Source organism: Bos indicus x Bos taurus, chromosome X (genome assembly GCF_003369695.1).
Source record: "Bos indicus x Bos taurus breed Angus x Brahman F1 hybrid chromosome X, Bos_hybrid_MaternalHap_v2.0, whole genome shotgun sequence".
Lineage (NCBI taxonomy): Eukaryota > Metazoa > Chordata > Mammalia > Artiodactyla > Bovidae > Bos > Bos indicus x Bos taurus.
In genome coordinates this window covers 89,977,187-90,004,460 of record NC_040105.1, presented here as the reverse complement: position 1 = coordinate 90,004,460, position 27,274 = coordinate 89,977,187, and the positions used below count along the sequence as shown (strand labels likewise).

The 27,274-nt window shown below is 41.4% G+C and overlaps 2 protein-coding genes across 6 annotated transcripts; both read left to right on the top strand.

The window, feature by feature from the left end:
- Window positions 1-1,219: 1,219 nt before the first annotated feature.
- Window positions 1,220-24,801, top strand: TCEAL9 (transcription elongation factor A like 9). Of its 4 annotated transcripts, none has more exons than XM_027533214.1 (5): window positions 1,223-1,363; window positions 1,844-1,931; window positions 2,174-3,853; window positions 4,250-4,332; window positions 24,613-24,801. In XM_027533214.1, the coding sequence occupies exon 3, from the start codon at window positions 2,240-2,242 to the stop codon at window positions 2,534-2,536; it is 297 nt and encodes a 98-aa protein (XP_027389015.1). In that variant the 5' UTR covers window positions 1,223-1,363; window positions 1,844-1,931; window positions 2,174-2,239; the 3' UTR covers window positions 2,537-3,853; window positions 4,250-4,332; window positions 24,613-24,801. The 4 variants fall into 4 exon arrangements, 2 of the variants coding, with proteins under 2 accessions (XP_027389015.1, XP_027389014.1); XM_027533213.1 differs by having other exon boundaries at window positions 2,171-3,853; XR_003509550.1 differs by lacking the exons at window positions 2,174-3,853; window positions 4,250-4,332; window positions 24,613-24,801 and adding an exon at window positions 21,513-22,016 and having other exon boundaries at window positions 1,220-1,363.
- A 651-nt stretch (window positions 24,802-25,452) lies between these two features.
- On the top strand, window positions 25,453-27,002 carry BEX3 (brain expressed X-linked 3). Of its 2 annotated transcripts, none has more exons than XM_027533212.1 (3): window positions 25,453-25,569; window positions 25,953-26,030; window positions 26,428-27,002. In XM_027533212.1, exon 3 carries the CDS (start codon window positions 26,440-26,442, stop codon window positions 26,746-26,748), a length of 309 nt encoding a protein of 102 aa, XP_027389013.1. In that variant the 5' UTR covers window positions 25,453-25,569; window positions 25,953-26,030; window positions 26,428-26,439; the 3' UTR covers window positions 26,749-27,002. The 2 variants fall into 2 exon arrangements, with proteins under 2 accessions (XP_027389013.1, XP_027389012.1); XM_027533211.1 differs by having other exon boundaries at window positions 25,488-25,569; window positions 26,381-27,002.
- The last annotated feature ends 272 nt before the right edge of the window (window positions 27,003-27,274 follow it).

The window sequence follows — 27,274 nt, the reverse complement described above, 5'->3', positions numbered from 1 at the left end:
TTTTTTAATTGAAGGATAATTGCTTTTCAGAATTTTGTTATTTTCTGTCAAACCTCAACACGAATCAGCCTAGGGTATGCATATGTCCCCTCCCTCTTGAAGCTCCCTCCCATCTCCCTCCCAATCCCATCTCTTTAGATTGATACAGAGCCCATTTGAGTTTCCTGAACCATACAACAAATTCACATTGGCTATCTATATGGTAATGTAAGTTTCCATGTTACTCCTTCCATACATCTCACCCTCTCCTTCCCTCTCCCCATGTCCATAAGTCTCTTCTCTATGTCTGTCTCCATTGCTGCCCTATAAAATAAATTCTTCAGTACCACTTTTCTAGATTCCATATATATAACAGGCAGATTCTTGACCACTGGGCCACCTGGGAAGCCCGTCCCTTCCTCTCCCCTCCCCCCAAAATTATCCTTGTCTAAAAATAATCTTTTTATTTATTTATTTATTTAAAACTATATCTTTACTTTTTAACACCAAAACATTTTGGCACTATTTTAAATGTAGTTTTTCACTTTACTTAATACTTTCCTATAGTTTTTAAAAAGTAACTGAAAAAACAAAATTCGGCTGAATAAATGTGAGGAACTAATTCGCTTTATAGAACAATTCATGAATAGGGCAGCAACCCACCTAGCAGCTAGCAGAGCGCTGTCAGGGGTTGTATAAAATGGAAGGTTTCTATAGGCTGGCGAGTCGGGCAAGGGAGCCATTAGCATAATAAAAGAAAGGATTGAAGCTATACCCCAATAGAAAAGTATTAACAGTAAAGTTTAAAACTACATTAAAAATAATACTTCTGTCCCAGGCCTCCCCAACTCAGCTCTTCTTTTTAAAAAAAAAAAAAACAAAAACAAAAAACAACCCGCTGCCAAACCAAGCCTGTTCCACAACAGCCAAGGAGCAGATTGCAGATGAAATGGAAGCTGAGGCAGGGGCAATGGATGTAGGTTAGTGTTCTTAATCCTGGGAGCAGAAGGCAAGAAAAAATTCTTGAAGAAAGTAGAAAAGTTTAGGAGCTCCAGAAAAAAAATGCAGCCCCTCCCTAGTAATCAGAGAAAGGCAAATAACATTTCCCCCCTCTGGGATAGGCGAAAAAGATGGACAGGGCAAAATGTACAAGAGGGGAGGGAGCAGAGGACTAGCCCACATCTGCCGCGCTTTTGTTGGGAGTGGAAATTGAGGACCAGAGATCACTGATGACGTAGACCTCATGTGACCAGGAGTCGACGTGTGCAGAAGTCCTGCTAGTCTGGTCCTTGTTCCCTTCTGGGTACCAGCTTCCTTCAGCAGCGGTAGCCGGTGGGGCCAACGGTGGGGAAGGAGAAGGAGTCTACTGGCTGAAATTTTTCAGGTTGGTGGCAAAATAGATGCTGCCTGGGAATTTCTAGGGTGGGGATGGCCTAGAAGCAGAGATTTAAGGGAGCCCTGAAAAAGTCCATCTCTCCACCTCCCACCTTCAGGTCTGCAGAAAATGATGACCCTTGGGAAAGGGACTAGGGGTCCCGGAAGAAAGACAAGGAGACCTGTGATAGTTTAAAAATAATCATCCTTTGCCACCTAAGACCACTTTCCCAACCCCTCCCCTCCCCCCACCCCCAACCCCCAGTTTTAATGATAGTTTGGAAATTTGCTTTTCCGACTCCCTGTCTGATGGAAAATTCGAGCTAACTTGCACTATGGAGAGGGAGAGAAATGAGGGAAACAGAAGGCAGGAAAGTTTCCATAACCGAGAACCTTAACAGGAAAAGTGCGTGGAGTTGATCAGTCCGCCGAGTGCTCACCCCACCCCCACTCTTATCCCCTCCCCCTCCCGTTTCCCGTTGGTCTGCAGGTCTGCTACTCTGAAAAGGCCAGGAAGAAAAGTGATCGGATCCGTACAGGAAGATGAAGGAAATATTATAAAGACCCCTGGGGTGGAGGTGAGCAAAGGAGGGACTGAGGTCATGGGCCCCTATGTTCTTCCCCCGCACCCCTCTTCTCCCAGCTTACTCTGTTCTAGGAGGGTCTTGCGTTCTGCCTTGTGTGAGAGAAATGGTTGAGAAGAACCTTGGAAAAGGCTGGAGGGAGGGACGAGGGAGGTGAGGAGGTGGAAAATGGAGGTGAGAACGACAGGCTCAGGGGAAACCCTGATGGCTGACGTATCCTTCTTGCTTCCTAGAAGTAGTTGTTTTCAAAGAAAAATAAGTAGAAGAAAAGAAAGGAAGAGGGAAAGAAAGGGAGACACAAGATGAAACCCTGTCAAAAAACTGAAGAAAAACCAGAAAATGAGAATGAACCCAAACTTGAAGAAGTACCAAAGCCTGAGGAAAAGCAAGAGGAGGAGGAAAAAACAGAAGGAACTTTTAGAGAAAGACTGATTCAGTCTCTCCAGGAATTTAAAGAAGATATACACAACAGGCATTTAAGCAAGGAAGATATGTTTAGAAATGTGAATGAAATTGATGAGATAAGGAGAGTCAGAAACAAACTTATAGTGATGCGTTGGAAGGTTAATCGAAACCATCCTCACCCCTATTTAATGTAGTTTACCTTGATTTCTGTTTTTTTCTGATGTTGACATTACTTTCTTTTTTGTTGTCCTGTATATCTCTGTCCATCTTTCTGCTTTTAACTTGTTGCTATTAGTGGTTTTAGATGCATCTCATTGTTTATTTCAAACCAATCTACAAGTCTTTGCCTTTCAAAAGGAGAGCTTTACTCATTTGTACAAAAAGAGATTCCTAACAGTATATAAAATGTAAAAAAAGTTACTAATATGTGAATATCGTATTTTTGAAAGGGAAGGGTACATTTGTATATTGCATATATACACAGAAGAATATGTGAAGGATGAAAGACAAAAAATATAATCTGTGGTAGGATTATGAGTGATTTTTTTTTATTCAGTTTATTTGTATTTTTCCTTATTCCTAGAATGTACACACTTTATTGTTAAAAATAATAGAAGTTTTATAACAAAAAAAGGAGTAACCAACAGTAGTTGTTATATTTCTAAAGGCATTGAGACACAATATTTATTAGCAGAATTTTAGAAGTAAATGTGAACTCCAGATTACCACCAGACCTCTTAGCTAGAAAAATAAATTTTATATCTTTTCTCATTTGCAGTATAGAGATAATAATGATCTTTCTGGGATCTCATGAGGACCAAATAAGGTACTGACCATGAGCTATATTTGATAGGCTTTTATTTCCATGTGCCCATGTAGGATGCGAAATCCTTAAGAGATTTGTTTTAGGTATTTTGGAGGGAGAAGGTTAGTTCTCACCTGTGCTTAAGGAAAAATCCAGACAGCTGTCAGGTGGGTACCGCCTTTGTTTTTCTCTCCTCCTGTGCCTGCCCAACCTTCTATGCCCCTCCCCTTGATACTACCACGTGTATTGGATATTTCTGCCCCTTCCTTCAGATTCTGTACCTCTCAGCCCCCTAACACGGCTGATGTGCTAGAAATCTCAAACAGTGAAGCCCAACATATTTCTTTGGAACCTGCTTGATTCTCCAGTCTGAGCTCTACAGAAGTGGGGGAAATGCCCATCTCTTCAGTTTAGATAGACGTTTATGCAGGGCTACTTGGGCTGTGATATCTTACTGATACCTTGGCAACTTTGGGGTTTTAATCAGAGAACCCCTCTTCCGTATAGGACTCAGACACAATGGGTCTGTTTAGGGTTGGGACCAGAAAATAAGTCTGAATAACAGACATTATGCTTTAGTCAGGGTTGCTTCTGAGTCTAAAGATTGGTTTATCTTCCTGAGCCTTGTTTCCTTAGGGTGAGTGATCTCTCCCAAAAGACTGGTGGCCGGCCTCCTCACCAACTCAAAAGACACCCTTAGACTTGTGTAAGTTTTAAAGGGAGATTCAAGTCAGATTTTGGGATATTCCCATTCTTTATTGGAAATGTATAAAAGTGCTGTGTAAGACTTACTGTGTATTTATATCTGCATCCAGATTTTCATAACTATATGTGTATCTGTGGATCACAGTTACACCAACAGTGTGTTATTTTTCCTGTGTGATGCTCTTTTGGGGAGCAGTTAATCACTTCAGACCATTCTTTGAGGTTATGGCAGCTTGATGGATGCAGGTGAAGGTCCAGGAACTCAATTGCCAGCATTATAAGACTGGTTGAATCCAGCCCCATGGCACTGAGGAGTGGCACTGTGGCAGGACATGGAAGGACTCCCCCAAGGCACACCCCTCTCCAAGATGATCTGACATTGGTTTTTCTGCTCCAGCTTGCAGCAGGCACCGACTCTCCTAGGCTGAGGGCCAGGCTGTCCTGGACATGCATACCTGGAGGACAACTGTCCCATTGCAGGTCAGAGCACTAGACTTCCTTTATTCCTTTTTTTCCCTCACAAAAGGGCTTGATGGGAACTTTTTAAAGGAAAAATGTAAGATTTCAAAAGTCACTAACTAAAAACATTGGTTGTGATAGTCTTTGTCCCAGCAATGACTACTCTGGAGGTAATCAGATAACTTGGGATTAAGGTAGAAGGGCCTACTGGAGATGATTTCAGATAATACACAAATATTTTAAGTTGTAATATCCATGTATTTGGGGCTTCCCAAGTGGCATTAGTGATAAAGAACCTGCTTGCCAATGCAGGAGACATAAGAGATGTGGGTTCAATTCCTGGGTTGGGAAGATCCTGGAGGAGAGAATGTCAACCCAGCCCAGTATTCTTGCCTGGAGAATACCATGGTCAGAGGAGCCTGGTGGGCTGGAGTCCATGGGGTCACAAAGAGTTGGACACTACTGAAGCAACTTAGCATGCACACACATATTCATGTATTTATTTGAATGTATATTAATAAATCTTTAAGGCAAACAATGATAGTTTAGATTAAGGGAAAGCTATAAAGTTTCCTTTTCAAAAAAGTACCCAAATTTCCTTTTCAAAAAATATTCAAATTAAATAAGTGAGTCAGTTTGAAGACAAACATGAAGTAGAATACTATGTTAATAGCAAAGATGGTACATAGATATGGCAAAAGTTACCCTAGTGGGAAATGCTGTTGCCACTCTTTTGTAACCCCATGGACTGTAGCCAGCCAGGCTCCTCTGTCCATGGAATTCTCCAGGCAAGAATACTGGAGTAGATAGCCATTCCCTTCTCCAGGAGATCTTCCCAACCCAGGGATTGAACCCAGGTCTCCTGCATTGGCAGGTGGATTCTTTACCACTGAGCCACCTGGGAAGACCGGAAATATTGCCCCAGTATAATTGATTTAGAGAATAATATCTGGAAACACCTGTCAAGAGGGGTGCAATAAGAGATTTTACCCTATCTACAAATTAACAAGTTAATATTAACCTGCTACTGTTTAACCTGCTTTTGCTATGGCAAATGGCACTAGAATCCCAGTCCTAAGGACATTATTACCCATGGTAAAAGCAGTAGCCTTGGCTTCATTTTGGTTTGTATCAGTTCCCCATGATCAAGTCCCATAAGCTGACACAGCCCGTCATGGATGACGGAACATGCAATGCACCGTGTTCTAGGAAAGATGCCCATAGTTTGGAGAACTCACTGCTTTCATAGTAAGCAAAAGCAAGCCTGCTGTGTCCACAGAAAGGAAAAGACATTACCTCATGCCTCAAAGTTGCTTGCTGCAAATAAACTCTGAGAAATGGCCTGCTTGCATAAAGAGTGGTCAGGGCCTTAAGAATGTACAAGGATGCTCAGGACTCAAGGCAGATTGACTCTCCCAGTAACACTTTTCTCTGTACAACAAATCTTAATGTGAATGGTAAGCCTTTCCTAACACCACAAATTTTGATTTATTATTCCAAGTTAAAGCAGATAATGCATTATAATACTGTATACTATAAATATGAAATTTGTAATTCTAATTTTTACTTTAATACATAGGACTTTGAATGAATACTAATTAACTGAATGAAAAGAACATCACCTAAGAAACTACAAGTAAACAATCTATGAGGAACTTTGAAGTTACAGTAAGACATAGCTACTGTGACACACAAAATTAAAGAAATAGAGGAGCAAAAACCATGGGTTTATCAAGATGCTAATAACAGGAAAAATATTCTGCAAAATTTTTCACTGAGAAATTGACAGGAGTGTGTGTGTGTGTGTTTGTAAGTCAGCCCCAGATCCTTTACATATACAATCGTTACTGCCTCTATAAAAGGAAAAGCCAAAAGCTAGGAGGAAAGCTGGTCTGTTCCCTCTATAGGAAAGTTTTGGGGGGGGGGGGGGACCTTTTGCACATAATGGTATCCTAAATCAATCATTTGATATTTTGACACCAGTGTTTTGCAAGAGCTTCAGAAAAATACAGCTGCATCATTTGCTAGATAATTTACTTGAGTATGGGACATCTTTTCATGTACTATTGGTCATTCAAACATCTTACTTTGAGAAATGTCCATTCAAATATTTTGCTTAAACACCCCCTTAATATTTTCAGTACACTATAGGTAAAGAATCCATTTACAAGGATGAGGTAGCTCCATATGTACTGCATGTTCACCATGCATTATTACAAGAAAAATGAAGGACAGGAGGTTAAGTATAATATATACAGGTGGCGCTAGTGGTAAAGAACCTGCTTGCCAGTGCAGGAGACGTAAGAGACCCAGGTTCGATCCCTGGGTCAGGAAGATCCCCTGGAGAAGGAAATGGCAGCCCATTCCAGTATTCTTGCCTGGAGAATCCCTTGGACAGAGGAGCTTGATAGGCTACAGCCGATGGTATCGCAAAGAGTTGGACACGACTGAAGCAACTTAGCACATACCCACAAATACCAACATAAAGCCCTTCAGCTCACTAAAGGGAGTGACTGTGTCTTTCAAAGTGATATCTTGATATCTCATCAGACCTCTTGCTATCTGATTGTTTACGGAATAATTACTTTTTAAAAATTTCTCCTAGTAAGTCATTCTATCACCCTTGCATTGTAACATGTATCCTTGCATGTCAAAATAGTTTCTTGTACTTACACAAAGTCCTTCCCTTTTATGAATTCTGAGTCCTTTTCCAGATATTATGCTATTAACCTACTATTTAACAGAAAAGGAAGCAAGGCTTAAAGAGATTATGTGTTTCGGCCAAGGTCACCCAGCTATTAAATGGAACACCTGCCTAAGGTCAAAGCCCTCACTCCTAATCTCTACTCTGCAACAGTTGGTATTTAATAAATACTAACAACAACAGCAGCAACACTGCTAAATGGATTCCCATTATTTCCTTAAAGCTCCTACTCATTATCCCAGAATAGACGTTACTTCTTTTAAAACAGTTTTATTGAGATATAATTCACACACCATAAAATTCACCCACCTTAAGTGTACAAGTCAATAGTTTTTAGTGTACATTTTCACATCAAAGAGAAATACCATACCTTAGCTATGATCCTGCCCCCACGCCTCTATCCCTTCAGCCCTAAATAAACATTAATCTACTTTCTGTCTCTATAGATTTCCTTTTCCTGGACATTTCATAAAAATGGACTCATAAAATGTGGTCTTTTGTTATTGGCTTTTTTCACTTAGCATATGTTTTCAAGGTTAATCCATTGTGTACCATGTATTAATTTCCTTTTATGGCTGAACAATATTCTGTTGTATGGATATGAACATTTTGTTTATCCATTAGTCCATTGATGGATATTTGGGCTGTTTTCATCTTTTGCTTGTTATGGATAATGTTGCTATGTAGATTTATGTACAAGTTTTGTGAGGACATAATGTCCACCTCATGCGAAGGGTTGACTCATTGGAAAAGACTCTGATACTGGGAGGGATTGGGGGCAGGAGGAGAAGGGGATGATAGAGGATGAGATGGCTGGATGGCATCACCGACTCAATGGACGTGAGTTTGAGTGGACTCCGGGAGTTGGTGATGGACAGGGAGGCCTGGCGTGCTGCGACTCATGGGGTCGCAAAGAGTTGGACACGACTGAGTGACTGAACTGAACTGAATGTTCTTATTTCTCTAGGGTAGATATCTAGCAATTGAATTGCTGTGTCATACAGTAACTCTATGCTTAATTGTTTCAGGGACAGCCATATTATTTTCTAAACTGGCTAACCATTTTACCTGCAGTGTGTATACTGCTGTATACTTACCAGCAGTGTGTAAGGGTTACAAGTTTCCCATATCCTTGGCAACACTTTATTTTCTGACTTTTTGACTGTAGCCATTTTAGCAGAGGTGAGTGATATCTTATTGTGGTTTGGATTTACATTTCTCTGATGGTTAATGATATTGAGCATCTCTCCATGAGTTTACTGGCCACTAGTATATATTACTAGGAGAAATGTCTATTCAAATCCTTTGCCCATTTTTAATTGGGATATTTGCCTTTTTATTATTGAGTTGTAGGAGTTTTTATATACTCTGAATACAAATCCCTTGAATACATGATTTGTACATATCTTTTCCCATTCTGTGGGTTATCTTTTTACTTTCCTGATAGTATACTTTTTAGAAAATTATTTATTTTATTTATTTAGTTTTGGCTGATCTGGGTCTTTGTTGCTTTGCATGGACTTTATCTAGTTGTGGTGAGTGGGGGCCATTCTCGGTTGCAGTGCACAGGCTTCTCATTGCAGTGGCTTCTCTTGTTGTGGAGCACAGGCTCTATGTGCACAGGCTTCAGTAGTTGCAGGAAGCAGGCTCAGAAGGTGTGGCTTGTGGGCTCTAGAGCATAGGCTTGGAAGTCCTGGTGCCAGGCCTAGTTGCTCTGTGGCATGTAGAATCTTCCCAGAGGAGGGTTTGAACCTGTGTCCCCTGATTGGCAGACAGATTCTTATCCACTGTGCCACCAGTATCCTGATGGTATACTTTGATGCCCTCCAAATTTTAGTTTTGATGAAATTTAATACACATTTTTTATTTTTCTGCTCATTCGTTTGGTATCAAGTTCGTGAAGATTTGTCCCTACATTTTTTCCCCTAAGAGTTGTATCATTTTAAATCTTACATTTAGGTCTCTGATCTATTTCTAGTTAATTTTTTGTATATGGTATGAGATATGGGTCTCATTTCATTAGTTTGCAAGTGGCTGTCTAGTTGATCCAGGACTATTTGTGAAAGGACTGCTTTTTCCCATTGAATGGTCTTGGCATCCTTGTCAAAAATCAGCTGAAACATAATTTTATTTCTTTGGGACTGGAATGAAAACTGACCTTTTCCAGGCCTGTGGCCACTGCTGAGTTTTCCAAATTTGCTGACATATTGCATGCAGCACTTTCACAGCATCATCTTTCAGGATTTGGAATAGCTCAACTGGAATTCCATCACCTCCACTAGCTTTGTTCATAGTGATGCTTTCTAAAGCCCACTTGACTTCACATTCCAGGATGTCTGGCTCTAGGTGAGTGATCACACCATCATGATTATCTTGGTCGTGCCATGGTGATTATCTTGGTCATGAAGATCTTTTTTGTACAGTTCTTCTGTGTATTCCTGCCACCTCTTCTTAATATCTTCTGCTTCTGTTAGGTCCATACCATTTCTGTCCTTTATTGAGCCCATCTTTGCATGAAATGTTCCCTTGTTATTTCCAATTTTCTTGAAAAGATCTCTAGTCTTTGTTTTCCTCTATTTGTTTTCCTCCATTCTGTTGTTTTCCTCTATTTCTTTGCATTGATTGCTGAGGAAGGCTTTCTTATCTCTCCTTGCTATTCTTTGGAACTCTGCATTCAGATGCTTATATCTTTCCTTTTCTCCTTTGCTTTTTGCTTCTCTTCTTTTCACAGCTATTTGTAAGGCCTCCCCAGACAGCAATTTTGCTTTTTTGCATTTCTTTTCCATGGGGATGGTCTTGATCCCTGCCTCCTGTACAATGTCACGAACCTCCATCCATAGTTCATCAGGCACTCTGTCTATCAGATCTAGTCCCTTAAATCTATTTCTCACTTCCACTGTATAATCATAAGGGATTTGATTTAGGTCATACCTGAATGGTCTAGTGGTTTTCCCTACTTTCTTCAATTTAAGTCTGAATTTGGCAATAAGGAGTTCATGATCTGAGCCACAGACAGCTCCTGGTCTTGTTTTTGGTGACTGTATAGAGCTTCTCCATCTTTGGCTGCAAAGAATATAATCAGTCTGATTTCAGTGTTGACCATCTGGTGATGTCCATGTGTAGAGTCTTCTCTTGTGTTGTTGGAAGAGGGTGTTTGTTTTAACCAGTGTATTTTCTTGGCAAAACTCTATTAGTCTTTGCCCTGCTTCATTCCATATTCCAAGGCCAAATTTGCCTGTTACTCCAGGTGTTTCTTGACTTCCTACTTTTGCATTCCAGTCTGCTATAATGAAATCCAGATGTTCAAGCTGGTTTTAGAAAAGGAAGAGGAACCAGAGATCAAATTGGTGGATCATTGAAAAAGCAAGAGAGTTCCAGAAAAACATCTATTTCTGTTTTATTGACTATGCCAAAGCCTTTGACTGTGTGGATCACAATAAACTGTGGAAAATTCTGAAAGAGATGGGAATACCAGACCACATGACCTGACTCTTGAGAAACCTATATGCAGGTCAGGAAGCAACAGTTAGAACTGGACATGGAACAACAGACTGGTTCCAAATAGCAAAAGGAGTACGTCAAGGCTGTATATTGTCACCCTGCTTGTTTAACTTATAGGCAGAGTACATCATGAGAAATGCTGGACTGGAAGAAACACAAGCTGGAATCAAGATTGCTGGGAGAAATATCAATAACCTCAGATATGCAGATGACACCACCCTTATGGCAGAAAGTGAAGAGGAAAAGCCTCTTGATGAAAGTGAAAGTGGAGAGTGAAAAAGTTGGCTTAAAGCTCAACATTCAGAAAACGAAGTCATGGCATCTGGTCCCATCACTTCATGGGAAATAGATGGGAAAACAGTGGAAAGAGTGTCAGACTTTATTTTCTTGGGCTCCAAAATCACTGCAGATGGTGACTGCAGCCATGAAATTAAAAGACGCTTACTGGAAGGAAAGTTATGACAAACCTAGATAGCATATTGAAAAGCAGAGACATTACTTTGCCAACAAAGGTCTGTCTAGTCAAGGCTATGGTTTTTCCAGTGGTCATGTATGAATGTGAGAGTTGGACTGTGAAGAAAGCTGAGTGCTGAAGGATTGATGCTTTTGAACTGTGGTGTTGGAGAAGACTCTTGAGAGTCCCTTGGACTGCAAGGAGATCCAACCAGTCCATTCTGAAGGAGATCAGCCCTGGGATTTCTTTGGAAGAAATGATGCTAAAGCTGAAACTCCAGTACTTTGGCCACCTCATGCGAAGAGTTGACTCATTGGAAAAGACCCTGATGCTGGGAGGGATTGGAGGCAGGAGGAGAAGGGGACGACAGAGGATGAGATGACTGGATGGCATCACTGACTCGATGGACGTGAGTCTGAGTGAACTCCGGGAGTTGGTGATGGACAGGGAGGCTGGCGTACTGTGATTCATGGGGTCGCAAAGAGTCGGACACAACTGAGTGACTGAACTGAACTGACCTGAACTGAATTTTATTTCTGGACTCTCAATTCAGTCCTATTGACCTATATGTCTATCATGTGACAGGATCACACTGTTTTGATTACCATGGTTTTGAAGCAGTTCTGAAACCAGGAAACATGAGTCCTCCTATTTTATTTATTTCCAAGGTTTTTTTTGGCTATTTAGGGTGCCTTCCAATGCATATGAATTTTAGAATAAGCTTGTCAATTTCTACAAAGAAATCAGCTGGGATTATGAAAGGGATTGCATTGACTCTATAGATCAATTTGGGAAGCATTACCATTTTAACACTATTAAAATTTTCAATGGGATTTTTTTTCCCGTTTAATTGCATCTTCTTTAATTTCTTAATGGCATCATTTAATTTTCTTCTTTAATTTCGATAATAGTTTACAGTTTTCAGAGTATCGATTTTATGCTTCCCTTATTAAATGTATTTCTAAATATTTCGGTCTTTTTGATACTATTATAGGTAGAATTGTTTTCTTAATTTTCTTGTTCTGATTGTTCATTGTAAGTGTATAGAAATATGGCTGTATTGAAATATCTTTATATATTCATCTTATATCTTGCAACCTTGCTGAAGTTGTTTGTTTTGTTAGTTTATCAGTGGATTCCATAACACTTTCTATACATAAGATTATGTCATCTGTAAATATAGTTCTAATTCTTATTTTTCAATCTGGATGCCTTTTATTTCTTTTTCTTGCCTAACTGTCTTGGCTAGAACCTCCAGTTGTAATGTTGGATAGAAATGGTGAGAGCACATATCTTTGTTTTTGCTCCTAATACTAGGGAAAAGATATTCATTGTTTTAACATTAAGTATAATGTCAGCAGGGGGCTTCCCTGGTAGCTCAGCTGGTAAAGAATCCACCTGCAATGCAGGGGACCCCAGTTCAATACCTGGGTCAGAAAGATCCCTTGGAGAAGGATACACTTCCCACTTCAGTATTCTTGGACTTCCCTGGTGACTCAGACGGTAAAGAATCTGCCTGCAGTGTGGGAGACCTGAGTTCAGTCCCTGGGTTAGGAAGATACCCCAGAGGAAGGCATGGCAACCTACTCCAGTATTCTTGCCTGGAGAATCCCCATGGACAGAGGAGCCTGGCAGGCTACAGTCCATGCAATTGCAAAGAGTCAGACACGACTGAGAGGCTAAGCACAGCACAGCACATAATGTCCATGGAGGGTTTTTGTAATAACTTTCATTATGCTTAGGGAATACCTGGTTTGGGGATGTTAAATCAAGCTTGCATTTGGGGATAAATCTTTTTTGGTCATAATGTATAACTGTTTTTATATGTTTCTAGATTTGTTTTCCTAGTATCTTGTTGGGGGATTTTTGCATCCATATTCATAGGCAATACTGGTTTGTAGTTTTTTCTTGCAATATCTTTGCCTGGATTTTGTATCAGGGTAATACTGGTCTCACAAAATAAGAGAAGAAGTGTTTCCTTTTCTTTTTTTTTTTGAACAATTTGTGAAGGATTCTTCCTTAAATATTTGATAGAATTCAGTTGTGAATGGAGAAGGAAATGGCACCCCACTCCAGTACTCTTGCCTGGAAAATCCCATGGACGGAGGAGCCTGGTAGGCTCCAGTCCATGGGGTCTCGAAGAGTCGGGCACGACTGAGCAACTTCACTTTCACTTTTTACTTTCATGCATTGGAGAAGGAAATGGCAACCCACTCCAATATTCTTGCCTGGAGAATCCCGGGGACAGAGGAGCCTAGTGGGCTGCCGTCTATGGGGTCTCACAGAGTCAGACACGACTGAAGCGACTTAGCAGCAGCAGCAGCAGCAGCAGCAGTGAAGCCATGTGGCCTAGAATTTTATTCGTGGGTAGTTTAAAAAATGTATTACTAATTCAATCTCTTCATTTGTTATAGGTCTATTCAGATGGTTTATTTATTCTTGAGATAGTTTTGGTAGTTTGTGTTTTTCTAGGAATTTGTCCATTTCTTCTATTATCTAATATAAGGGCATGTAATATTTCATACTGTTCATTCATAATCTTTTTTCGTATCTATAAGGTCAGTAATACCAGCCCCTCTTTCATTTCCAATTCTAGTAACTTGACACACATTTCTCTCTTTCCCTCTCACCCTCTCTCTCACCAATCTAGCTGAAGATTTGTCAACATTGTTGATCTTTTCAAAGAATCTGCTTTGGTTTCACTAATTTTCTCTATTCTCTATTTTCCATTACATTAATTTCTGCTCTAATTATTATTATTTCCTTCCTTCTGCTTGCTTTATGCTTAGTTTGCTCTTCTTTCCCAGTATCTTAAAGTGGAAAGTTAGGATGTTGATTTGAGATCTTTCTTCTTTTTTAAATACAGGCTTAAAGCTATATATTTCCCTTTATGCAAGTTTAGCTCTATCCCATCATTTTGAGTACATTGTGTTTCTAAATACCAAAGTTCCACCCCATAAGTTCTGGTATGTTGTATACTATGTTTCATTTTTCTTTAATTTCAAAGTATTTTCTGATATCCATTTTGATTTGTTCTTTGATGCATTGGCTATTTAGGAGTGTTTTGTTTAATTTCCAGATATTTGTGAATTTCCTAATTTTTTTTTTTCTGTTGTTGATATGAAATTTTATTGCAGTGTGGTCAGAGAACATATCTTGTATAACTAACTTCTAATCCTTTAAATTTACTGAGGGTTGTTTTATGGCCTATTACATGGTCTACCATGAAGACTGTTCACTGTGCACTTGAGAAAAATATGTATTCTGCTGTTGTTGGGTGGCATATTGTATATGTCTATTAGGTCTAGTTGGTGCATGGTGTTCTGACATCTTCTATTTCCTGGTTGATCTTCTGTCCAGTTGATCTATTTATTATGAAAAGTGGGCTATTAAAGTCTTCAGCTATTACTATTGAATTATCTATTTCTCCCTTTTTTATTGTCAGTTTTTGCTTCATATATTTTGTTGCTCTGTTATTAGGGGCATATATATTTATAATTGTCATGTATTACTTATGTGTTAACTCTTTTATCATTAAATTCCCTCTTGCTTCCAGTTTTTGGTTTGGCATGGAAAAAACTTAGAAGTAGTAACAATAAGTAAAAAGTTGTATAAACTGAAAATCAAGAACTCTTCTTAGATCCATTAAATGACTGAAGTCACAAATCAAATCCCTGCTACAGACAGGTGACAGACAGGCAGATACAGAGAATCACAATTTGCTAGAGTAAAACCTATAAACAGTTTATATTGATAGCATATCAGTACTGATATGCTGCTGCTGCTGCTGCTAAGTCGCTTCAGTCGTGTCCAACTCTGTGCGACCCCATAGACGGCAGCCCACTAGACTCCTCTGTCCCTGGGATTCTCCAGGCAAGAATACTGGAGTGGGTTGCCATTTCCTTCTGATATAGGAAAACCTAAACTATAGTTTACGAATTTCTAGAAGCTCATTGTGGACAAGTCTGAGATTTAAAACTCCAGAGAGGCCCAGTTTAAGGGGTGCTCTCATACTTTCATGAGTTACTTTTTAGAGACCTATGAGGTTCTCACAGTGAATATTAGAGAAAACCTCTTTGTTCTTCTGGAAGGGGAAGGGAAAAGTAGGCACTTTTAAGTGTATCCAGAGCATTCTATTCTTCTTAATAGTCAAGAGAAACTATTTTTTACAAGAGCCTAATCAGAGTTTTATCAGAGCCTAACTGACCTGGAGGAAGGACAATATCCAATCCCAATGCCTCTCTCATCATCCTGTCCCAACTAAATGAGAGTGAGGTGAGGGACTTAAAAGCACTTGTAAAGGCCATAGTCCTGTCCATATGCAGTTGTTAGGCTCCTATTATGACTGAAGTGACTTAGCATAGCATAGCATAGCATTGCCAGTTGATTAATCTACTATTTTTAAACAGTGTTCTTGGGCATCAATTGTTCTGCAACCTAATTCAATCAAACTGGGGCTCCCTTGCAGGAAAAGTTCCAAAGGTCAGTGTTTAATATTTGTTCCAAACAAGGAAGGAGAACTCCCCACAGCCATCTTCTTACCTGGCTTTTAAAAAAAAAAAAATTTATTTATTTGTCTGTGTCAGGTCTTAGTTGTGGCACTTGGGATCTTCATTGTGTCATGTGAGATCTTTCATTGAGATGCATGGACTCTAGTTGTGGCACACTGGCTTAGTTACTCCAAGGCATGTGGAATCTTAGTTCCCCAACCAGAAATCAAACCCACGTTCCCCGTATTGCAAGGCGGATTCTTAATCCCTGGACCACCAGCGAAGTCCCCTTACCTGACTTTTTAAAACAATCTAGCCAGTTTACAGCTAACTGGTATCTTCACCAAACCCCTGAATCACTTCCCAATTGCCTCCACAACAACCATTCTGTTTTTAGAGCAAATTTGGCTTGAATGCCTCCATACTTTGTTGCAAATAAAGTAACTTCCATTGGGAAAATTTTAGTACCTATATGATTCATGACTTTCTTCTCTCCCCAGGAAAAATCTCTGAGCCAGGGCTCTGGATCTGGGGGTGGAGACAATGGCACTCTTATCTTTGAATGACACTTGTGCTTTAGCACCTGATGTCTTAAGTAGGCAGAAAGGAAACAACAGCCTGATGTTCTCTCACCTTGCTTCTCATAGTGTGGAACCACACCATACAGCCAAACCAAGAGTGATAAGGACCCCAGCAGTCTCAGTGGTACCACACCCACAGGACAATTTCCATTCTATTAGTGAGGAATGGTTGGAAGGAAAGAGCCCCCACCTCTCAGTTGCACTCACCTGGAGCCTAACCTCGCAATCTCAGTAGTTGGGGCAGGATAAGAAATACTGTTATATTCCTCTTCCGAGAAGGAAATCGCCATGGCTGTGAGCTGCAGGAAGAGGATATCCCGTGTTCTTGGCTGATAGGAGAGCAATTTTGCTTCCTTGACATGGGAGTGAGGAAAAACGGAGAGGTCTAGGTTCAAATACCACAGACTCATATTTCTTGTGAAGTTTTTATAGATTTTCTTGAATAGTTTTCCACTTAATGGTTTCCTTAAAACCTTTCTAGAGCCTTTAAATTGTTTTGCCTTTTTTTTTTTTTTTTAATGAATTTCACTAGTTTCAAAGGAAAGCAGATCCACAGAGATCCTCATATTGTCATAGCAGAAATTGACCTCCTGGACATTTCTTCTTCCTGGAAGACTTCACTGGCAACTGGGTTAAGTCCTCTTACTCAGTGCTGTAATCTCCCCTTCACTACTTATCACACTCTCCTTGTTTCCTCCCACTAAACTATCTGCTACATAACAATATGAAGCCTGTATCTGTCTTATTGCTTTTTATATCTCCAGGGCCTGGAACACAGTAGATGCTTAATAAATTATGATTGAATGAAAAGTATATTTCTGATATTTTAATTAAGTGGAAAGAACTATGTCCTGGAAATCAGAAATGTAAAAACAGTACTGAGATTGAGATGTGGAATGGGCAGGCAGTGCCTGGCACAGAAAAGGGCTCAAACAATACATGGATAAAAGAAAGAATGAGAAATAGATTTGGGACTTTTAAAAATTATTTATTTATTTAATTTATTATGTTTTGGCTGCATTGGGTCTTTGTTGCTGCACGTGGGCTTTCTCTAGCTGCAGCGAGCAGGGGCTACTTTCCATTGTGGTGCATGAGTTTTTCATTACAGTGGCTTCTCTTACTGCAGAGCAAGGCTCTATGTGCATGAACCTCAGTAGTTGCAGCATGCAGGTTCAGTAGTTGTGGTACATGGGCTTAACCGCTCCATGGTGTGTGAAATCTTCCTGGATCAGGGATCAAACCTGTGTCCCCAGCACTGGCTGGCAGACTCTCAACTACTGGACCACCAGGGAAGTCTGGGACTTATTAATAAATGAAACTGAGTAGAGGACAAGAGCATGGAGTTAGGAACTAAACTGTATGTGTTTGAATTCCTGCTCTACCACTTCTTATCTGTTGCATAGGCTTGCTGTCCTACAATACTCTTATTTGTAAAATAGGGGATTATATTAGCACCTACCTCATAGAATTTGGTGGAGAAGGCGATGGCACCCCACTCCAGTACTCTTGCCTGGAAAATCCCATGGACGGAGGAGCCTGGTAGGCTGCAGTCCATGGGGTCGCTAAGAGTCGGACACGACTGAGCAACTTCACTTTCACTTTTCACTTTCATGCATTGGAGAAGGAAATGGCAACCCACTCCAATGTTCTTGCCTGGAGAATCCCAGGGATGGGGGAGCCTGGTGGGCTGCCGTCTATAGGGTTGCACAGAGTTGGACACGACTGAAGTGACTTAGCAGTAGCAGCATAGAATTTGGGGGAGGATAAAATGCAATAATGAATATACATATATAACACTGTTTGATATATACCAGCATTTATGTAAGTGCTGTTTTATTTCATTTTCATCACTATGTATTTTTAAGGAAACTAGGATAATTCTGTATATACTATTTCATAGCCTGAATTTAAAAGAAAAATAATTAACAATTTTTCCCTTCTACTTACAAAAAGAATACCTTGTCCTCTGAGATAATTTAGAAGATAGAGGTAATCACCACTTAATGCCCAGCATTAGAAAAACATTTTTAATCTCAAATATGAGGACAAGTACAATAAATGGGAGGGGATGAGGGAGGAGTGGGAGTGGAGGAGGGGGTCATCAAGTCACCAGGCATAAGTCTCTAAGTGTAAAATATGGCTCAAGATACTGTCATGCTACAAATGCCTAAGTCTTAGATTTATGGTGGGAAAAGTAGCCCCTGACTCAGGAACTGGGGCAGGGGTGTAACACGAAGAAGAGGAACAGAGGAAGGGAGGAGTGTATGAGTGTGCGTGTGAGAAAGACAGAGTATGTGTTAGCTTACTGTTTAGTTATAGATAAACTTGGGGTTTCCCTCGTGGTTCAATGGTAAAGAAACCACCTGCCAAGCAGGAGATGTGGGTTTGATCCCTGGATCAGGGAGATGCCCTAGAGAAGGAAACAGCAACCCACTCTGGTATTCTTGCCTGGGAAATCCCATGGATCTCTAATAGATAGTGAGGTCCTGAATATTTGTTGATTTCACACTCAGATGTCTTAGCCTTATGGCTTTGTAATTATTTAATACAAGATCTCTTGAATGAAATATTGAGTCCATTATCTTTCAAATGTTCCAAACTCTTAAAGTAACATCTTTAAAATTTTATCAGGTCTGTTCTCAGTTCTTCAAAGTTCTTGGCATCAAAATTATAATGGCCATAGCTTATTGGGAAGCTAAAGTAGGCATAATTTCCTAGATTTTTAATACATTAATTTCAATTTGTTAATACATGCTTACATTTAGGAAAAAAGAGAGAAGCACAATAGGACTGTAGTACTGAAGCATCGGGATGACCCATAGAGAACTATTCTAGGCAGGAACAGAGATATCCACACCCACAGAGCCCACCATGTGCCAGACTATCTGCTTTCAATCCTTGCACTCACCCATGAGAGTATAATGAGAGGAAAACAGGACAATAACTACAATCCAACTGGGTACCTTTCCAGCTAAATACATGTGAGCTATATATCATGGCAACATAACAATAACCCTGTATGCGAGACAGCAAAAGAGACACAGATGTATAGATCAGTCTTTTGGACTCTGTGGGAGAGGGCGAGAGTGGGATGATTTGGGAGAATGGCATTGAAACATATATAATATCATATATGAAACGAATCACCAGTCCAGGTTCGATGCATGATACAGAATGCTCAGGGCTGGTGCACTGGGATGACCCAGAGGGATGGGATGGGGAGGGAGGTGGGAGGGGGGTTCAGGATGGGGAACATGTGTATACCCGTGGCAGATTCATGTTGATGTATGGCAAAACCAATACAATATTGTAATTAGCCTCCAATTAAAACAAATAAATTTATATTAAAAATTAAAACACTGATAATCACTTTTGATTCAGAATCCTCCTCATCCTTCTAGGAAATCTATCTATCAGTTATCGATTAAAAGGTCTATGCTGCTGCTAAGCCACTTCAATCTTGTCGACTCTGTGCGACCCCATAGACGGCAGCCCACCAGGCCCCGCCATCCCTGGGATTCTCCAGGCAAGAACACTGGAGTGGGTTGCCATTTCCTCCTCCAATGCACGAAAGTGAAAAGTGAAAGTGAAGCCTCTCAGTCATGTCCGACTCTTCGAGACCCCATGGACTGCAGCCTACCAGGCTCCTTCGTCCATGGGATTTTCCATAGACTGACTATAAGTCTATAAGCTCACATGGTTATGTAGCCTGGGAAGTCCCATGATGTGCTGTCTACAAGCTGGAGAGCCAAGAAAGCCAGTGGTGTACTTTAAAAGCCTGAGAGTTGGAGAGCTAACATGTAGGTGCCAGTCTGAATTAGAAGTCCTGAGAACCAGGAACACCAAAGACAGGGAAAGATCAAAGTCTCAGCTCAAGCAATCAGGCAGAGAGTGAATTTGGCCTTCTGCTTTTCTGTTTTATTTAGGCCCTCAGAGGTATTAGATGATGTCTACCTGCATTGGGGAAGTCTGCTTTACTCAGTTTTCCAATTCAAATGCTAAACTTTTCCAGAAACACCCTCACAGACACACTCAGAAATATTATTCAGTCAGATATATGGGCATCCAATGGCCTGTTGGAGACATAAAATTAACAATCACACCCTTTTCCCTGTGTTTACTCAAATGACTTGAGAGTTTGAAGAAGAGGGATATAAAACAACTCTTATGTGAATACCTAAGGTAAGATTGCTATCCCACATGATTAATCACCACTGAAGCTCAAGCTTGATTTCTAGAGAACCTGCTGCTAAGGACTCACATCCAAGCATTTCCCTTTCAAGTGCTTCCTTGGAAGACTGGGCCATATCTTGTATGTGACTCTTACCTCATAATCCTCACATGAAATTCCTATAATTCACAGGTCTCTTTGTGCTAGTCTGTATCAATTTCTGGTAAATCTGTATCTCAATAACTCCCCTCTTCCCAACTCTGGAACCTGTAAGCATGGTAGGATTTACTTTCACACTTATCCAGAATTGGGAACTTTGGTAGGGGATTAATCTTAGCCCTTTCTCTACCTGGCCACACCACAACATAATCTTTCAAAAATGTTCTTTCCAGGCTCCCATAGCATTTGCTGCTAAGTTGCTTCAGTCGTGTCCAACTCTGTGCGACCCCATAGACGGCAGCCCACCACTCTCCACCATCCCTGGGATTCTCCAGGCAAGAACACTGGAGTGGGTTGCCATTTCCTTCTCCAATGCATGAAAGTGAAAATTGAAAGTGAAGTTGATTAGTCGTATCTGACTCTTTGCAACCCCATGGATTGCAGCCTACCAGGCTCCTCCGTCCATGGGATTTTCCAGGCAATAGTACTGGAGTGGGGTGCCATTTCCTTCTCCGCCCATAGCATCTAGTTCAAAATCCCAATGGTAATGCAGATATCCAGCAGAGGAATAAGTGAACCTTAACACATGATGCAAAGAATTGACTCATTGGAAAAGACCCTGATGCTGGGAAGGATTGAAGGCAGGAGAAGGGGACAACAGAAGATGAAATGGTTGGATGGCATCACTGACTCCATGGACATGAGTTTGAGCAACCTCTGGGAATTGGTGATGGGACATGGAAGCCTGGTGTGCCACAGTCCATGGAGTTGCAAAGAGTTGGACACGACTGAGGGACTGAACTGAACTGAATATCTTGTATATATCCCTAAACGTTATGTACTGTTCTTTTGGGATCCCATCTCCTCGGCTTTGGTGAAGGAAACCAATCAAGTGGCTGGTTCCACTATAATTATACGAGATAAGGAAAGGAAATAGGTTCTCTTCATAAATACTGCACTTCCCCGAACATAAACACAGGCTCCTCCTTTCCAGTACTATACGACTCTTCTTATTATTTTAGGGTAAAAGTCATCACACCAGTTCACTCTCTCTGTCCTTCAGGGCACATGAGTCCCAAATTAAGACTCTTATATCCTTCCAACTCAGCCTTAGAAATTAAAAAAATTTTGTTCTCAACAGGTTGTTACCTACCTTCAACTCCTCAGAAAACACCAAGGACAAGAAAAGATCTCAATCAACACCTCACAACACTTTAGTGAAGACAACATCATTACAAGGACAAATTTCACCTATCTTTATTATTTTTAACTAATTTATTTTTTAATTGAAGGATAATTGTTTTACAGAATTTTGTGTTTTTTTTTTTCTGTCAAACATCAACATGAATCAGCCATAGTTCACCTATCTTTAAAATATCACTTCATTACAACCAACCTCCCATGTAGCATAGCCTCTAACCTTGAAAAATACACAAATGCATGCTTTCATCCAAGAAAATTTGGTGGTTTCAAGCAAAAGACTAATCCAAGATGGATCTAAAGATAGTAGCAAAGAACTGAGCCACTGAGAGAACCAACAATCTACTTTTCAAATTTTGTATTCAATGGTTACATGTGTGCTCACTCGCTCAGTCATGTCTGACTCTTTGCGACCCCATAAACTGCAGCCCACCAGGATCCTCTGTCCATGGGATTCTCCAGGCAAGGATACTGGATTGGGTTGCCATGCTCTCCTCCAGGGATCTTTGCAACCCGGGGATTGAACCAGCATCTCTTACATCTCCTGCATTGGCAGGCGGGTTCTTTACCACAAGCACCATCTGCGGAGGCCATTCAATGGTTATGTCATAGCAATTTGTCTACTTTCAGGGGATTCTTTCTAGGTAATTCCTAATTTTCATAAAAGTTTTTCTATATTGCTCTAAATATAGTCCCCTGAATGAAAAGCAACCTATTAGCCTCAGTATGCATGCTGCATGCTAAGTCGTTTTAGTTGTGTCTGACTCCTTGTGACCCTATGGACTGTAACCCGCCAGGCTCCTCTGTCCATGAGATTCTCTAGGCAAGAATACTGGAGTGGGTTGCCATTTCCTTCTCCAGGGGATCTTCCAGACCCAGGGATTGTCTCTTATGTTTCCTGGGTTGGCTGGCGGATTCTTTACCACTAGTGCCACCTGGGAAGCCCCATTAACCTCAATAGTGGATATATCAGTCAACAAATATTCACCAATCACCTACTTGGTACAAAGAATTCTATAAATCACTGACTTTGCAAAGTAGAAGACAGAAGATGTGTTTGGGACCCTCACAGATTTTAAAGACAAGCATATCTAGCTAAGGACAGAACTATGCTTTGCCCACTCTTTAAACCTTGTTAGAAACCATCTAATAATAGTAAAAAAAAAAAAAAAAAAAAGTAATGAATCAACTTTCATTGATGAATCTTTAGGCTCTGTGGTACATACTTGAAATATGTGATTTACTTCTAATAATCCCTGTTTCACAGAGGAAGCACAGAGACCTTGATAAGTAACTGACCCAAAGTCATACATCAGTACAAGTAGCAGAAACATGATTTAAACCCAGACATGTCTGATACCACAATTCATGCCTCTAATTGGCATGATTCCAACAGGTATCATTAATAGAGCTACCTATATGAAGAGTTGTTAATTGTGAGACAGAATTCAGGAATCACTAGCATTCCTTTCAGAGAAGGCAATGGCACCCCACTCCAGTACTCTTTCCTGGAAAATCCCATGGATGAAGGAGCCTGGTGGGCTGCAGTCCATGGGGTCGCTAAGAGTCGGGCATGACTGAGCAACTTCACTTTGACTTTTCACTTTCGTGCATTGGAGAAGGAAATGGCAACCCACTCCAGTGTTCTTGCCTGGAGAATCCCAGGGATGGGGGAGCCTGGTGGGCTGCCATCTATAGGGTCACACAGAGTTGGACATGACTGAAGTGACTTAGCAGCAGCAGCAGCATTCCTTTAAAAGACAAGTATTTTTTAATTTGAGCTTTTGAAGCAATATATCAATATTTCTTTATATCTCTAAAATTAGTAAATATATATGTATATATATATGACACATATATATGTCATATATAAATAGATAGATACATGGGCTTCCCCAGTGGCTCCTCAGTAAAGAATCCGCCTGTAATGCAGGAGATATGGGTTCGATCACTGGGTCAGGAAGATCTCCTGGAGGAAGGAGGGCAAGGCAACCCACTCCAGTATTCTTGCCTGTAAAATCCCATGGACTGAGGAACCTGGCAGGCTTCATGAGGGTTCCATGAGATTGTCATGGTTTTGACATGTCTATAAGGTCAAAAAGAGTCAGACATGACTGAACATGCATGCATATATACATAATTTTATATATTTCAAACTACATATGCAGTAGGCATATACTCTTCCTTTATTCAGTGTCCCAGCTAGTTTAGCAGGATGGGAGATTACATAGGAGTTTGGAGCCAAAGGGCTTCCCAGATGGCATAGTGGTAAAGAATCCACTTGCCAATGTAGATGACACAAGAGAGGCAGGTTCAATCCCTGGGTTGAGAAGATTCCCTAGAAGAGGAAATGGCAACACACTCCAGTATTCTTGCTCAGATAATCCCATGGACAGAGGAGCCTGGCAGGCTACACTTGATGAGGTCTCAAAGAGTCAGACACAACTGAAGCCCCTGAGCACCTGAGCAAAACTAGAGGCAGTTAGCATTTGCCTGGCCCCTCTGGCCTCAGTACATATAACTCTTGGTTCCTTGAACACAACCAACACTTACTAAGTATTTTTAAATAATAATGTCATTTTCCTGGAGAAGGAAATGGCAACCCACTCCAGTGTTCTTGTCTTGAGAATCCCAGGGATGGGGGAGCCTGGTAGGCTGCCGTCTATGGGGTCACACAGAGTCGGACACGACTGAAGTGACTTAGCAGCAGCAGCAGCAGCAATTCCATTTTCCTAAAGGCATCTCTATTTTGTAACCATGATTTTTAAAAATAGTTTTCAGTTATTTCAAGTTGAAAAAATGAACAGTTACACTCAAGATGAGTTTCAGGTTTAATTGCTTCACATACCCCATGCCTATTTCTAATATTTTTTGGAAAAATTCACATTACAAAAAACATGTCTTTGGAACTAACTTTTACCAGTTGTATACTTAATTTCTGAGATCACTCTAAGGAAGTATGTGTAGGAGTGCTTTGCCAAGTTTGGAAAGGAAAGCAGAAAATAAACAGGCTCCTTTTTTTTTTTTTTTTTTTTTTTAAGGCTCCTTTCCTCCGAAGACTGTGGTAGCAAAAACATCACATAAATTTACATAAAATGGTCAAGGTCTGACAACTGGACTTCTACCTCAAGATTTACTTTACAGATCATTTTGAAAACACCAACTGTATTCGGGAAGATACTTGTATTTTTTCAAAATAAGATTTCAAAATAAAATGTTTCCAAAATGTTGTTGATGTTGTGTGGTGGAGTCCAAAGAAAATATTTTCTGGGTAGTACAGGTGAACAAACAAATCAAACAATGAGGCTTTTTCTTTCCGCAGGATGAAGCATTTCTTTCAAAAATGAAATCTTGTAATTTTTAATTTTTTGATGGCATGCTTTTTAAAAAAAGAAATAAAGAGAAATTATTAGGAAGGATATATACAACCCATTCTACCTTCTCGCCTGTCTGACAAGTTTCTTGCTCCCTCCCCACCCTAACCTTCAACCTAAATGTCCTAGAAGAGTATGAATTCAGGACACTTGGTGGGCAATGGCGGGGCGGAGTGGGGGTGGGGAAAGACTTCGGTCAGCGAGAAGAGGAAAGAAAGCAGAAAAAGCCAAGGCCAAGGCCTAGGGGCGGAGAGGGGGTAGAGGGTGTTGTAGACCCTCCCTTATAACCAGAGAAAGGCAAACTCTAACCGCAGGGAGGTGATGCCACTCGTGGGCAGTCAGATTGGAGAAGAGCGGGATGATTGATTGACAGGGAGGTGCGCGCTGTGGCCCAGCGCACAAACAGGCGGTTGTCCGTGCTTGTGCACGAGGCGGAAGTGGGGCGCTCCTGCTGCACTGGCCGCCGGAGTTGGGGGCGAGCTCGGCGGTGACGTGGGGTGCTCACGTGATCGCGAGCTGCAGAGCGACGCAGCCTTCGGTGCAGTCGTCACTCCTGTCTGGGTACCAGCTCCCCACTCCCCTGCGCACGGCGGGTTGGCATCAGGCCCGCAGCAAGCGGAGCAGGTAAGGGCCCCGGGGCCGCGCGCTGACGCCAGGGAGGCAGCTGCCAGCCAACCCCAGAGGCCGGCACAGGGGTTTAGCGCGACGAGTCCCAGCAAGCCCTCTCCACATCCCGGCTTTCCTGGGAACAGAAATAGTGGCCCCCTGGAGTGGGGGTGCAGGGGGGCAGGTTTCCAGGGAAGGCAGGAAAGCAACTCAGAGCGATGGGAAATCATCCCTGAGTCACCTGGGAGCGGGGCGGGGATGGGGGCATCTGAGGGTGGGGGCGGGGACTCGGGGCGGCTAGGCGCGGAAAGGGGGGTTGGTGGGAGTAGGGGACGCGGGGTCGGGAAGGCGCCAAGCGCCCGGCTGCAGCAGCCTCCTGTCCCCACCCTGGCCCTTTGCAGGTCTGCCGAACCAAGTGTGGCGGCGGCGCACTCGTGGCGAGGATCAGAAGGAGCAAGAGACAGCAAGGATAGGCCCAGGTCAGTGCCGGGAACAGTGCAGGGGTGGAAGGGGACTGGTGCACAGCCCAGCCTGAGATCCCTTGCTAACTTCCCCAGACCCCATGCCCCGTCCTCCATTTTGGTGCCTGCTGCGCTCTGGGAAAGAATCCTGGGAAAAGAAAAATGGTGGGCTTTGGGTTTGAGGGAGGGAGGGAAAAGGAGAGCGCTGGGAAAGAGGTCAAATTGAAGGCTCCCCAGAAGGAGCACGAAGCGCCTGAGGTGGGAAAAAAAAAATTTTTTTTAATCTTTACTATCAGAACTCTGAATCCTGCTGGTCAGTGCACCAAGCACTCAGTGTCTCTCCTTGCCTTTGTCTTACTTGTTCAAAGAAAAATAACCGGGGGAAAAAAATCTCATCATGGCTAATATCCACCAGGAAAACGAAGAAATGGAGCAACCCGTGCAGAACGGAGAGGAAGACCGCCCTTTGGGAGGGGGCGAAGGCCACCAGCCAGAAAGAAATCATAGACGGGGACAGGCTCGCCGACTTGCCCCTAATTTCCGATGGGTTATACCCAATAGACAGGTCAATGATGGGATGGGTGGAGAGGGAGACGATATGGAAATATTCATGGAGGAGATGAGGGAAATCAGGAGAAAACTTAGGGAGCTGCAGTTGAGGAATTGTCTGCGTATCCTTATGGGGGAGCTCTCTAATCACCATGACCATCATGATGAATTTTGCCTTATGCCTTGACTCCTGCCATTTCCATGAGATTAATACTGTGATTTCCACTGTTGTTCTGTTTTTCCTTGCATTTTCCTGATAATGCCTTTACTGATCCGTTTGCTGTGAACCTTATGTAATTTCAGTGTGTCAGGTGGGTTCTGTGTTACCAGCTTCTAATTACAGATTGCCTTGGCATCCAATCTAAGTTTCTGTCAACAGTAAAGTTTCACCCATTTGCATGGAAAAATGTAAAGTTAATAAAGTAATTAAAAAGCAATTTATACATTTATTATTGTCTGATTAAAGAAAAAATACATGAACCCTTCAAAAATCTGAAATCACATATCCCAGGATGGTAATTGGAGCACATTTCTCTGTGGTTGGATAATACATGACTTTTTTTTTTCATTTATTATCTGGGATTTTAGAAGCAATGAGAACAGTTTTTCAATGAGTCTGTGATTGAACATAATTACTGGTTCAGCAGACTTAAAGAAAATTGAACTTTAAGTATCTTCCAGCCTTAACTGGAAGTAAACCCTCCCTTTATTAC

Coding starts and splice junctions, on each gene's coding strand:
- BEX3 (XM_027533211.1), top strand. CDS start 26,410: ATGGCTAATATCCACCAGGAAAACGAAGAAATGGAGCAACCCGTGCAG.
- TCEAL9 (XM_027533214.1), top strand. CDS start 2,240: ATGAAACCCTGTCAAAAAACTGAAGAAAAACCAGAAAATGAGAATGAA.